The 15,045-nt window shown below is 41.4% G+C and overlaps 1 protein-coding gene across 1 annotated transcript in view; it reads right to left on the reverse strand.

Moving 5' to 3' along the window:
• Window positions 1–485: 485 nt before the first annotated feature.
• TTLL6 (tubulin tyrosine ligase like 6) overlaps window positions 486–15,045 on the reverse strand; it is a 28,123-nt gene continuing 13,563 nt past the window's right edge. Inside the window, 5 exon segments of the mRNA XM_063112910.1 lie at window positions 486–514; window positions 517–747; window positions 1,222–1,591; window positions 12,892–13,170; window positions 14,132–14,306. Coding sequence (XP_062968980.1) covers window positions 486–514; window positions 517–747; window positions 1,222–1,591; window positions 12,892–13,170; window positions 14,132–14,306 — 1,084 coding nt within the window.

Here is a 15,045-nt window from a genome sequence, read left to right on the forward strand (position 1 = left end):
TCCTATTGTTCTGTCCCCTTAGTATATTTTATTACAGGGCTAGCTAGCCTTTGGGGTAAGTGGCCTAGGCTTAGGCCAGACTGGCACAGCTTGAAGGGTGTGGAAAAATCAACCCTTCACAGTTCACATGGTCCTACTTCTGGGGACTGCATTTATGACTGTCTTAATTTTAGCCATAAATGGAAGACAAGGCAATGTGCACCTTGCGGTGGGGGCGGATCAGTCATATCAGAAATATACGTAGCAAGGGGCTCACATCCTGACTGAGGTAAGTCTTTGGGGGGTTTTTGTTTGTTTTATTTTTGCCTTTTTAAAAATTTTTTGTTTGTATTTTTTTTCCCCCTGTGGTAAGTCTTAATTGTCTACTTACCTGTATGTCTTTACCAATCCATCCATCCTCCCATCTATCCAACATTCCAGAAAAGTACAGAGAGAGCCTGCCTGCCAACACAGCAAGCACATTAAGGGAATACAGGTAGGCCTACCTAGTTCCTCTCACATCCTTTCTGGCCTCGCAGTGACTGTAAGCTTCCTGATCCTGCATATACAGGTCCTTTATAGCATCTGTATGGCTTCGGCCAGGCCTCGGATCCAGTCGGGCTGGAGTGGCCACCACCAGCAGGTCACTGAGAGTAACATCACGGCCGTGAGGATTCTGCAAGAGGAGGAGGGAGGACACATCAAGCTGCCTCTTCTTGCCAGAGCTGCGGTGATGGCAGTAGCACTCCATGGGCAGAGAGGGATCTTCTGGAAAAGCAAAGTCAATGGCATCATCAATTTGTGCTGCTGGATTCTGCACAAATTCCTGACAAAGGCCACCTTCCACTGGGTCCCACGGCCTAAAACTGGCTGAAGCTCGATTAACCAGAATCAGCTGTTGCTCCCTCCCTCCAAATAGTTTCTCTTGTCCTGTTTTTTCATACTTAATGTTGGTAACTGGTACAGACTCAGCTGAATGGACCTCCACTGAATGGGAACCTGGAAATGTTGAAGAGGGCACTCAGACACAGCATTCAAGTTTATCTTTTTTTCTTCCCAGTCAGACTAGAGATTTCCTAAGGGCACGGACTATGTCTCCACCATCAGACTGGGGTTTCCCTGAGGGTAGGGGCTGCATTCACACGCACTCCCATACTGGGACTCCCCAAAGCTTAGGCTTGCTTCTGTGGGTTCCACTCTCCCCTAAACTCCTGGCACATCCCTATATATACTGGTACTCACGTGACTGGTTACTCAGCAGCAGCTTTGGGTCGTAGTGAGCTGGAAACAAGGAGAGCTTGCCCCTCAGTTGAACCCTGGTGAATAGCTCTGATGTCAGATGCTGCCTCTTCATGGTTTTCTTTAGCAAAGTCCAGCTTGGGTTCTGACTCCCTGAGAAGCTCTGGGATTTTGTAGATAGAAAATGTTTCGATATTTTCTCCTGCAAGAACTGCTGGGGTATCTTGTTCTGCTTGTATTTAAAGGAGACCGTGCTGTCCATCTCTGGGCTACTGCATTCAGAGCTGGTGGTCGTGGTCAGGTTTGCCAGGGACTCCGAGGAGGCTGAGACCAGGATGGTGGATTCTGGAGAGGTTTCTACTGAAGTTAAGGGCTGGAAGAGAAAACAGTCCAAAATGAGATTATGAAAAGCAAAGGACTCCTTTCTATGCTATTCTTGATTTAAAAAAAAACAAAAAACAAAAAACACAAATAGATTAAGAGTTTGGTTCACCAGCAGCAAGAAAGATTTAATTTAAAATAGTTTCCTAACCATGAATTGGTTAAACACTAGGGCAGAAGATGGTGGGGGAACCTACAGCTTCCTCCAGAGGTCTTTAAACATGAGATGGTAAATACTAGAGATTGGTAATCAGAAAAATAGGTTTTATTTTACATCTGTTAGACTGGCAAAAATTAGAAAGCGGGATAATGCCAGTGTTACTGGGCATGTGCAGGTACAGCAACCCCTGATGCTGAAAATGTAGATTGGTACAGCCATTCCATACCAATCTAGAAATACTTGGCAAAATAAGATTACAAATATCGTGTGACTTGGCAATTCTGCTGCTGGGTATGTATACTAAATAAGTTATTAGATAGCTCCTTTAAAAAAATATATGAACACCAATGTTCACAGCAGCATTATTCACAATAGCCAAAAGGCAGAAACAACCCAAATGATGACTGGATAAACAAAATGTGGTATATACATACAACAAAACATTATTCAGCCTTAAAAAGGAAGGAAATTCTGGTACATGCTACAACATGAACGAACCTTGAAAACATTACGCTAAGTGAGATAAGCCATTCACAAAAGTACAAATATTGCATGATTCCACTTATATGAAGTATCTAGAGTAGTCAAGTTCATAGAGACAGAAAGTAAAATAGAGGTTACCAGGGACTAAGGGGAGGGAAGAATGGAATTATGTTAAATGGGGGCAGAGTTTCTATTTGGAGTGATGAAAAAGTTCTGGAAATGGATAGTGGTGACAGTTGCACAAATTTGTGACTGTTCTTAATGCCACTGAACTGTACACTTAAAATAGTTAATTTTATGTTATGTATATTTTATCATAATAAAAAACATAGATGTTCACTGTAACTGTCATTTGTAGTGGGGGAGAATTGAAGGCAACCTGCATGTCCATTCCTCGGAGAACTGATAGGGTGAAATGGGCGGCTGGAATCTGTTCTTGGAAAAAAAGAAACTGCACTTGATGAGATTAGCAGCATTGCAGTTTTTTGTCCAAGGATACCCATAAGCCATATGGCTTGGGCAGCAGAAAGCTTTACTGGCTGGAGGTTTCAAAGGATAGAGTTTGGGGCAGTCAGAAACACCAGAGAGACAGAAGTTAAGTTGTGGCAGGGGGAAATACTTTCATGTGTAGTTTGACTGAAAAATACACACGTAGGGGGTGGGGGAGTAGAATCCCAGGGGACCCAATACAAAAGCAGCATTGGAGGCTGAAATAACTAAATGAAATTTTCTTTTTCTTTTTTGAAGCTAGCTGGTATGGGGATCCGAACCCATGACCTTTTTGTTACAAGGCTGTGCTCTAACCAACTAAGCTAACCAGCCAGCCCCTAAAAGGATTTTAATTGCTGCTGACCATAGTAGATTTAGAATTTGGAGTTAACAAATTGCCCGAATAAAAATCACTCTTCAGAGGAACAAACAGAATCCAAAGACTCTACAATGAATCATTTCATAATGCATAATTCATCATGTCCAACATCCAAACATCAAGCCCACTAGATATGCAAAGAAACAGAAAAATGTAACTCATGCTCAAGAGAAAAAGTAGTCAATAGAAACTGACTTTGAGATGACCCAGATGTTGGTCCATTAACACACAAGGATTTTAGTGCAGGCATTATAAATATGGTCAAGGAATTAAAGGAATATATGCATGAAAAATTAAAAAGTTGGGAATCTAAGCAGAGAAACAAACTATAAAAAAGAACCAAGTAGAACTTCTATAGGACTCAAAAGTACAATAATTGAAATAAATAATTCACCAGATGGGCTTAATAGCAGACAAGAGTCAGTGAGCTTGAAGACAGAGCAATAGAAATTATCCAATTTGAAGAACAGAAGAGAAGCAAGATTAAAGAAAAAAAAAACGAACGTAAGAACACTGTGAGACAATATTATGTGATTTTACATACATGTTATTGAAGTCCCAGAGGAGAAGAGAAACAAAATAAGGTAGAAAAATATATTAATAATGACCATAAACTTCTCAAATTTGGTGAAAGACATCAACATACAAAACAGATAAGCTCAAGAACCCTAAATAGGATAAATATAAATAAAATCATAGCCAGACATATCATAGTCAAATTGCTAAAGTCCAAAGATAAAGACAAAATTCAGGAGGCAATGTTATAAATACAGTTGACTTCTCATTAAAAAAAAAAAAAAAAAAAAAAAAAAAAAAAGACCAGAAGATAACAGAACAACACCTTTAAAGTGCCGGGGGGGAAATGTCAACCAGAATTCTAGGTCCAGCTAAAATATCTTTCAAATATCTTTCAGTATTTTAAATAAAGATATTCTCAGATAAACAAAGGCAGAAAATTTATCACCAGCAGATGGATGTGCACTACAATAAATACTAAAGGGAGATTTTTCAGGCTATATAGACTTCTATTAATTCTTTTAAATATTATGTTTAAAATAAAATTTATAACACTGTATTGTGGGATTTATAATGTATATTTGCACAAAAAGAGTAAGTGAGTTTCTTATATTTAAAATTAAGCACATCAATAGACTTCCGATCAAGATTGCAGAACAGATTGCATTCCGCGTCACCCTCTCCCACAATCAACAAATTTACAACTATTAAAAAGTAATGACTGCCAAGCTGGAGCTGCTAGAGCTCAGGGGAAGAGGAGGCAAGACCTACAGAGTTCATGAAGGCGGGAAAAGCCACAGTGAGAGAAAGAAAGGACTTCTCTGATTGTTTCAAGCCCCACCCACTTCAAGGCTGGCCCTGGTGAGCACACAGAACAAGAGCTGACAAAAGCTGCTGCTGTGCCCTTCATATGAAGTTGCTTGGAGGCTGCAGGGGAAAAGAGAGCCTTGGTGGCCCCTGGGCCAGCAAGACCACTAACAGGGTTCTTGCTGTTAGTGGTGAGGGGCCACAGACAACTGAAACAAGGAGCCATTCAGAGGCCAGTGAGTCATTTCAAGAGATCAGAGCATGGCCCATCCCATAGGAAGTGTTTGGAGTATGGAGGGTGGGTGAGACAGGCACAGCATGGGGCACAGCATGGACAGCTGATCTGCCCTCCAATCAGCACAGTCCCACTCAGTGGAGACTGGTCAGGAATGCAGAACTGCAGCGGGTGCAGTTTGCTGAAAAGACTCAGGCCCAGACCAGAGTTTCCACAACCCAGATGTACCCGACCTCATAAGACCTGGAAGTGCTTACAAGGTCAACAGTGAAAACCTGAGCTGCACAAAAAGCCTTCCCCAGAGAATCAGCAGCAAAGCAGAAATTTAGCACAACCACAGGGCTCAAGTGCTGGTTCCCACAGGAAGTCCCCCCATTTTAGAAGTAAGCAAAGGACAACAAATTAGTTTCAGTGCAGAGTTTAAATGGTGGGAATAGCAAATAATCCTACACAGAACTGAAAGAAAAAACAAAAATCCCACGGATCAGAGACAAAGTTTTGATATTAACCAATAAAGATCTAACACCACCAAAAAATACCTATAAAACCTAGGAGGACCGGAAGCTCCTCAGGCTCCCAAGCCAGGGTGGAGGGGGGCCGAGGACCTCAGCCATGCCCCCAGACATCCACATCCAGCCCGGAGATGACCACTGAGCCACCAGCAGAAGTGCCCTGGGCTCTCAAGCCAGGGCAGTGGTGGACTGAGGGCCTCAGCCATGCCACCCTGATGTCCACATCCAGCCCAGCCACAACTGGGCTGTTGCCAGAAGCCCCCTGGGCTTCCCTGCCAGAGTGAGGGGGGTGTGATGGGCCTCGACCACACCCACCTCCATCCTTCCTCCTCCTCCCCCCATCCCCTTCCCCTTTCCCCCTCCCCCTCCCCCAACTGCTCCATGACATCATCTTAGAATGTAAAAAATAATAATAATAACTTAATTTCTAAAAAAATTTAAAAATAAAAATAAATAAAATTTAGCACATTAATTCTAAGTACATTCTGGCAAGCTGAAGCTACATATTGAAATCCCTAGAACAACCGCTTTAAAAAATGGCAAGGAAAAAAAAAAAAAGAAAAGTAAAAAAAAGAAAAAAGGGCAAGGACTCAGATTGTGGTGTTATAACACCAAGGTCAAGGGTTTAGATCCCTGGACTAGCTAGCCACAGAAATAAATAAATAAATAAATAAATAAAGGCAAAGAGTTATAAATAAAAAGGCAATAAAGGAATTAATACTAATAATTATTCAATTTTCAATTAATCCAAAAGAAAGCAGAAAAGGAGAAATGCAGGAAATACAAGCAAAAAAAAAAGAAGAAGGAGAAGAGATAAACAGAAAACAACAAAATTTCAGTCCTAAACTCAATCATATTAATAATGATATTAAATGAAAATGGAATGAACACTACAATTAAAAGACAGAGATTGTCACACTGGATAAGAAAGCAAGACCTACTTATGTCTGTCTAAAGGAGACCCCTGAAATACCCAATAACTGCAGAATACACATTCTTTTCAAGTGCTCATGGGACACTCACCAAGATAAATCATTTGCTGGGCCATAAAACAAATCTTGATAAATTTTAAAAGATTAAAATTCTATAAAGCATGTACACTAAACACAAAGAAATTAAATTAGAAACTAATAGCAATAAGATATCTAGAAAATCCCCAAATATTTAAAAATTAAACAATAAACTTCTAGATAACCCATGGATCAAAAACGAAATCAAGGGAAATTAGAAAGTATTTCAAACTGAGTGATAATAAAAATGCAACATGTCAAAATCTGTGATATGCAAATAAACTAGTGTTTACAAGGGAAATTTATTGGGCTAAACACATATTAGAAAGAAAAAAAGGCTTAAAATATATAATCTAACTTTCCACTTGAGAAGCTAGATGGCTGGCCGCCTAGCTCAGTTGGTTAGAGCGTGGTGTTATAACACCAAGGTCAAGGGTTCAGATCCTGTACCAGCCAGCCACAAATAAATAATAAAAATTTTAAAAATAAAATAAGGGGCCGGCCCGTGGCTCACTCGGGAGAGTGCGGTGCTGATAACACCAAGGCCCCGGGTTTGGATCCCTATATAGGGATGGCCGGTTCGCTCACTGGCTGAGCGTGGTGCTGACAACACCAAATCAAGGGTTAAGATCCCCTTACTGGTCATCTTTTTAAAAAAAATAAAATAAAATAAAATAAGAAGCTAGAATAAGGTGATCAAGTAAATTAAAGTTAGTAGAAAGAAGAAAACAATAAAGATAATAGTGGAAATCAATAAAATAGAAAAGAAACCACAGAGAAAATTAACAATAACCAAGCCTAAAGTTGGTTCTTTAATTCATAAAGTTGATAACCCACAGTAAGACAGATCAAGATTAAAAAAAAAAAAGAGGAAACATATATTAGTTTTATCAGCGACAAAAGAGAGAATATCATTAAAGATCCTGTAGACATCAAAAGGACAGTAAGAAAATTTAAAGAGACCAGAAGAGACAGTGGTTTGACTCTGGTTCTGGGTTAGATGGATTAAGCATTTTCCATCCTGTCTCTCCCACTGACTGTAGCTATAAAAACGGCAAAGAATGCACGCATAGAGTAGCTATTTGAGAATTCTGAAAAGTTGATAGTAGCAGGCCTATTGAGGAAGAAAAGGTGACAATTCAAAGAACCAGCAAGTCAGCAGTGGGTTTACTGTTTTTCCTCCAGTATCCCCACCTGGACTCAAGGCAACCCAAAACCCAGAAGTAGGCACTGGGGAGTCCCAGAGGGAGCTCCAGGAGAAGCCCTATAGTTTTGGCTCAAAGAGTAAGAAAGGGACATCTAATACTCAGGGAACTTTTCTCTTGTTTTCTTTTCTCTACTCTCTTGAGTCCCCATCTCCATCGAATCCTGAAGTGGTGGCAGCCATGGTAGCAACAAAATTAACAGCAGGGGCCTGATGGAACCTAACACTCTGAGAAGGGTGACCTTCCTTTCCCCAAGTGGAGAAGCCATGGTCCTAAGAGGGTGGAGTGACTCCCAGATACTTTTTTCTTTCTGTGAGGCACATGAAAATTTCTTAGATAGGACACAGAAAGCAACAGCCATAAAAGAAAAATTAGTAAGCTTCATCAAAATTAAATTTTTTCACCAATCAAAAGACACTACAAAGAAAAAGAATGGGCAAGTTTCCCACATATATAAAAAATTCCTACAACTCAATAGTAAAAAGACAAACAGTTCTATTACAAAAAGGTGGAAGGGAGTGGAACAGTTCTATTACAAAAAGGTGGGGGGGGGCCAAAAACTTGAACAGACTCTCCACAAAGAAAAAAACATGAATGATAGTAAGCAGCAGAGAAATACAAGTGAAAACTACGATGAGATATCACAACATAGCCATAAGAGCAGCTAAAATTGAAAAGATAGGTAATAGCAAATGCTGACAAAGATATGCAGCAACCAAAACTCTCAGACATTGCTGGTTGAAATGTACAATAATACAATCACCTTGGATAAAGATTTGGGGGCTTCTTATAAAATTATATATAGATTTACTCTTTGACCCAGAAATCCTTCTCTTAGGTAGTTATCCAAAAGAAATGAAAACATATGTCCACAGAAAGATTTCTACAGGAATGTGCATAGTAGCTTTAATGACAATAGCAAAAAACAAACAAAACAAAAAACAAACAAAACAAAAAACTGCGAACAACCCAAAAGTCCATCAACAGGAGAATGAATAAACAAATCACAGTATATTTGTACAATGGAACACAACTTAGCAATAAAATGGAACAAAATACTGATATACACAACAACATGGATGAATCTCAGGGATATAAAACTGTTCTAAAGATGCCAGACACAAAAGAATATATACTATATTTAGTATTCCATTTACATAAAATTTTGGAATAGACAAAACTAATCTCAGTTGAAAAAGTCAGAAATATCTGAGTCAGGATAGTGGATGCCTTGAGGAGGCATAGCGTGGGGGGAGATTGCCTGGGAAGGAATAGATGACTAGTTTCTGGAGATATCAAAATGTTCTGTATCATAATAGGTGTGTGGCTTACACAGGAGTATTTGTCAAAATTGTACAGTTAAAATCTGAGCATTCCAATGCGTGTAAATTTAATCTTTTTTTTTTTTCTTTTGGAGGCTGGGTTCTTGATAAATCCTGACCTGAGCCTCCATTTTTATACATTTTTTTTTTTTTGGAGGTGTAAATTTAATCTGAAGCAAAAAAATAGGGCTCAGGAAGAAAAATAAAGGACATAGGAGATATATAATACAATCACACTTAAATCAATTTTATATATGTGCATTAAAAATCCCTACTTTGCAAAGGAAACATACAAACAAAAGATGGGCGCATAAGAGAATAGGAGGTGAACAGGGATACAAGGGGAAAATAAATAAATAAAACATGCAAAGGCCTTAAATAAACCAACTACAAAACAGCACCTTGAACCAAGGAGTCTGATTAAATCAACCCTCTGTAATGAAATCAAAAAAAAAGAACAAAAATAATAAAATATTGCTGCCTTATTTACTTTTAAAAATCTCTTTAGAGTTAAGCAGTACTGCTTCAATTATTTTAGATTAATGAGAAAAGAACATGGGCAGTGTTACAAAGTAGCAGCAATTAATCACCCTGATTTGATCATCACATATTATACATATGTGTTGATATTCAACTCTGTACCCCACAAATATGTACAATCGATTATGTTTCAAAAAAAAGTAGCAGTAATGTTAAAATAACAGCCAAAGCTTACTGAGTGCTCTGTGCACACAGCACACCACCCTAGCATGTTTGTGGATCCTTTAATTCTCACAATAACCCACTGGTAGGTACTATTATTAAAAACCCATTTTTTAGATGGGGAAACAGGCTTATGGAAATTATGGTGACTAGATAGAAGTCATATGAGCATATATTAAAGGAGACTCCAGATTCCAAAAAGAGGCAGCCAGATCCCCAAAGCATATTCTCTATTTTAAATTGTGGTAAAAAACACACAACATAAAATTTACTATCTTAATCATTTTTAAGTGTACCATACAGTAGTGTTAATTATATGCACACTGTTGTGCAACAGATCATAGATCTTTTTCATTCTGCAGAACTGAAACCATATACTCATTGAATGCTTTTCCCCTCACTCCAGCCCCTGGTAACCACAATTCTACTATCTAAGAGTTTGACTCCTTTAGATACCTCACATAAGTGGAATCATACAGCATTTGCCTTTTTGTGGCCAGCTTATTTCACTTAGCATAAATGTCCTCAAGGTTCATCCTTATTGTAGCATTAGACAAGGCTTCCTTTTTTAGGACTGAATAATATTCCATTGTATGTATATACTACATTTTCTTCATTTATCCATCTGTCAACAGACATTTAGGTTGCTTCCACTCTTGGCTATTGTGAATGACGCTGTAATTAACATGGGTACGCAAATATCTCTTTCAGACCCCAATTTCAATTCATCTGGATATACAGGTGTCCCTCTGTATTCATGGGGGATTGGTCCCAGGAACTTCTGCACATACCCAAACGAGCAGATACATATTCAAGTCCCACAGTCGACCCTGAAGAATGTGTGAATATGAAAAGGTGACCCTCCATATATACTGGTTCAGCATCCCACAAATTCTGTATTTTCAATCTGTAGTTGGTTGAAAATAATCCACATGTAAGTAGACCTGTGCAGCTCAAACCTGTGTTGAGGGGCTGGCCGATGGGCTCAGTTCGTTAGAGCATGGTGCTGATAACACCAAGGTCCAGGGTTTGATCCCTTTACAGGCCAGCTGCCAAAAAAACCCACAAAAAATCTGGTGTTCAAGGGTCAACTGTAAACCCAGAAGTGGGGTTGCGAGATCAAATGGTAATTCTAGGTTTAATTTTTTAAGGAACCTCCATACAGTTTTCCATAGAGGCTGCACCATTTTACATTCCCACTAGTAGTGCACAAGGGTTCCAATTTCTCCACATCCTCACCAACACTTATTCTTTTCTGGTTTTTGTTTTTTGGTTTTTTTTAGTAGCCATCCTAATAGGTATGAGGTGCTACCTCGTGGTTTCCATTTGCATTTCACTGACCATTAGTAATATTGAGCATCTTTGCATATGCCTGTTTGCCATCCGCATATCTTCTTTAGAGAAATGTCCATTCAAGTCCTTTGCCCATTTTTTAATTGGGTTATTTGGTTTTTTGTTGTTGAGTTCTAGGATTCTTCTTATATTCTGGATATTAACCATGCTATGGTCTGAATATTTATATCACCCAAAATTCATATGCTGAAATCCTAACCCCCAAAGTAATGGTGGTAAGAGGTGGGGCCTTTGGGAGATGATGAGATAAAGAGGGTAGAGCCTCACGAATGGGATTAGTGTCCTTATGAAAGAGGCCTGAGAGAGCTAGCTAGCTCCTTCTACCACGTGAGGACACAGCAAGAAGGTGCAGTCTATAAGGAATGGGCCCTCGCCAGAAATCGAATCTGCCAGTGCTTCGATCTTGGGCTTTCCAGACTCCAGAACTATACAAAATAAATTTCTGTTGTTTATAAGCTACCCAGTGTAAGGTATTTCATTATAGCAGCCTGAACAGCCTAAAATAAACCTCGTGTCAGATATACAGTTTGCAAACATTTTCTTCCACTCCATAGGTTGCCTTTTCACTCTGTTGATTGTTGCTTTGTTGCAGAAGTCTTAAGCTTGAGGTAGTCTCATTTGTCTATTTTTGCTTTCATTGCCTGTGCTTTTGGTGTAACATCCAAGAAATCATTGCCAAATCCAATGTCATGAAGCTCCAAAACACACTCTCTTAAAAGTGCTTTCCGGGGTCAAACTATGAGTTCTAAGCCTACTATAGGCCATGAAATTAATTTAGTAGGTTGTAACTGGTATTTTTAAAAGAATAGAATAGCCCAGAATAGAAAATATCAAATGAGTCGCCATATGTAGTATGCCTAAGCATTGTTTTAGAAGCTTTTTTCCAGTTGTATTTGTATGTGATGAATTGTGAAATAAGATGAATTTTTTTACTGTGGGCTACGGTTAAAATTTTTGAAAAACATTGCACTACTCTCTATTGTACTTGGACCAAGCAAAGACCCAAAAATGCTGAACATTTTCTAGTAGGTAAGGGGAGTCATCACATGGCCCTCGGTGCCCTCAGTGTGATGAACATAAAGGGACCTGTGCTAGAGCAGTCAGTACCACATTCACATGGCAACTTCATTTCTGCAAAAATAGAAAATCAACCATCACATTAAATTAACAGTTTTATTTGAATTTTATTGGTACTGTTTATCTTTTTTTTTGGTTCCTGTAGCTGCATAAAAGCTATAAGCAGAAAGATTTCATATCTGGTTTTATGCTTATATATATTTATAAAAATAATTTAAGTTTACAGTGGGGTCTAAGAGAGCTTACTTTTCTTCAAAAGTTGTCATTATAGCAATGGAGTCTGAGAAATACTGTTTAGGTGGTGCACTGAGTTCAAAAGTATACCCCCAAAATTCATACCTATCTGGAACCTTAGAACATGAGCTTATTTGCAAATAGGGTCTTTGCAAACATAACTAGTCAAGTTAAGATGAGGTCATAACAAATAAATTTTTTTTAATTAAAAAAAATAAAAAAGATGAGGTCATACCAGACTACGGTGGGCTCTAAATTCAATCACTGGGGTCCTTATAAGAAAGCCATCTGAGGATACACAGAGGAAGAAGTGCATGGACAACAGAAGCAGAGGTGGGAGTTCTGCTGCCACAAAGCAAGGAATGCCAAGGATTTGCCAAGGATTGCCGGCAACCACCAGGGTCTAAGCAAGAAGCAAGGAAGGACCCTCCCTCTAAAGCCTTCAGGTGGAGCACGGTTCTGCCAACACCTTGATTTCAGACTTCTAGCCTCTAGAATTCTTACAGGATAAACTGTGTTGTTTCAAGGCACCAAGTTGGAGGCAATTTGCCACAGCAGCCCTAGGAAACTACTACGGGTGGTAACCAGCCCGAGAGGAGGGGCTGCATAAGATGGCCTTTCTAAAAGGTGTCCCAAGCCCATTCTCCTAGCAGGTATGCCATTCCACCACGTGGGCTTCACAAGTGGAAAAGCCAAGGCCCAGGGAAATTCAGTAGCTTCCTCAAAGGACCACAGCAAGTCGAGGGTAGAGAAGGGACCAGAAAGAAGACTCTTACCCCTCCCTCCCGGAGCTCAGCCCTCTACTCACCTCAGCATTGGTGGCTATGTTCACTGCAGAGGCAAACTTGGCCTCCCTGATGCTGAAGTTGGGTTTACTGAGCTCAAGCCCAGAGAAGCTGGGACCTGAGTTCCTCAGGTTGGGTCCAGAGCTGCAGCGGCTCGCAGATGCAGGCTTAGTGGGAGCAGGACCAGCCTCCTTCTTGGGGGCTTCCTGGTTGAGGCTGTTGTCTGTTTCGTTTTTCTTTTCATCTCTGACACTCAACAGCAAGTCAGGTGTGCAGGTAACTAATGTCAATGGCTGGAAGTACTGGGAAGGAGGAAACCAAACACACAACCCATAGGAACCCAGCTCTGTTCATTTGCAGATTCATCTGCACCCAAAGGTAGGTGCAAAGGAGAAGAGGAGAAGGAAAGCAGTCAGTATCAAAGTCTTTCTAATCTGGGCCTCTTAACTTGGGGTTCTGGAACCCTTAGAGGGCTCATGGATGGCTTCAGGGGGTCTTTGAGACACTTGAAACTGTACATTGTGTACTTATGGCAAGAGATTCCATAGCTTCTATCAGATACTCAAAGAGTCTGTGACCCTTACAAAGGTAAAACCAAAACAAGAATCTGCTCTAATCCTGTCATTTCAGGTGAGTCTGCGAGATAATGGAGATGGACTGAAAAGTCAATTGAATCTTTCCTCTTTCCACTGAGCTGGAAAGAGCACTAGAAAGAGAAGGGGGAAGCCAGATTTTGCTCACAGGCCACCTGAGAGCTGACCCACAGCCTGAGGGCTGGCCCACACTTTGCACAGAGAGCAGGCTGGAAGGACCCGACCATGGTCAGTCATCCCCACTTAATGTTCAGGGAGTCCTGCCTCTCAGAAGCTGTGCCCAGCAGGCTGGTGTTTCAACGGTGCCCCTGGCCTGCTGGAGGGGAGCACCCCAACCCGAGCTGGAGTGAGAACCAGGAGTACATGTAGTCCTGGAGCCACTTTCTAAGCGGGGATCATGCACAGCCTCCCAGCAAAGCCTGGCCACTTGTACTCCTACTGGAGGAGGCAAAAAGGCCAGCGAGAGTCCTCTACTGCCTGGATGGAGGGATCCTCTGAAAGATGTGAGCTCGGGGTGCCTTCCGGGCTCCCCCTCCTGCCGCCCGGCCCTCTGTGTGGCCCTTCAGTGTGTGTGGGCTCTGAGTAGGGGTCTCCTCAGCGACCCCCCACGGATCGGCCCCAGCGGGGGCAGGGTGCTGGGTACACTTGCTCCCCTCCCATCGGGCTTTACTTGTTTGGAGGCGTGGATGGCAACCTTGTACTTCTGTGGTCGTTTCTGTCGCCAGCTCCACGTGCTCTTGCCTCTTGCTTGCTCTCCTGCCGATTCCCCCTGCATCTCTACCTTCTTCTCTTTAGTTTGGAAGGATTTTTTCTCCTGTTTTAGTCTCAACGTCTGGATCAGTTTCCTGTCCATCAAAGAACAAGTGAGTGTCATGGAGTTAGGGATGGGCTGTGAAGGCTGGGGTTCTCCTCAGGGGAAGGGCAAGACTGGGCAAAGAGGGGGAGGGCTCCCTGTTCCCTCCCCCAGGGTGTCCAGTCTGCAGCAGTGATTGAAAGTCAAAGAGCAGGGTATGGGGGAAAGAGTCACCCCTAACCACACCGTCCCCAGTCTGGGGAATAGCATCCAAGGACAGATGGCAGTGAGGGGCTACACTCCACTCTCCCACACTCCTCTCTCCTCCCCACTTCCCAGGAGGCTAGTTCCCATCAGTGGCTGGGAAGAGGGTCTGGGGAGGAGGCTAAAACCAGGGGCTCCCATCATGGTGGGCCACTTCAGCTGCAGGACCTCTCTGGCTCATGGGTCCTGGGAGTGGACAAAGAGTGGTATAATACAGTGAAAATAATTCAGTCTCATGAGTCAGGAGACAGGGTAGTTCTAGACCCTCCTCTGTCATCACCTTTCTATGTGATCCCTTCTCTGCCCTGACTTCCCCTTCCATAAAATGAAGGTGGGTGGGGACTGGACTCAGTGGGATGAGTCCCTTCCAGCTCTTACATTTTATACCTGTGTGAATGCATGGGGCAGTTCTGAGGGGCTGAATATCCTGGAGTGGGGTAGGGGTGTCTGTCTCAGGGGTAAGCTTCTAGAAACAGCCATCCATCTACTTAACAACACCCCACACCAGGGAATCTTCCAACTCCTGG

The sequence above is a fragment of the Cynocephalus volans genome, chromosome 10 (genome assembly GCF_027409185.1).
Source record: "Cynocephalus volans isolate mCynVol1 chromosome 10, mCynVol1.pri, whole genome shotgun sequence".
Taxonomy (NCBI): Eukaryota; Metazoa; Chordata; class Mammalia; order Dermoptera; family Cynocephalidae; genus Cynocephalus; species Cynocephalus volans.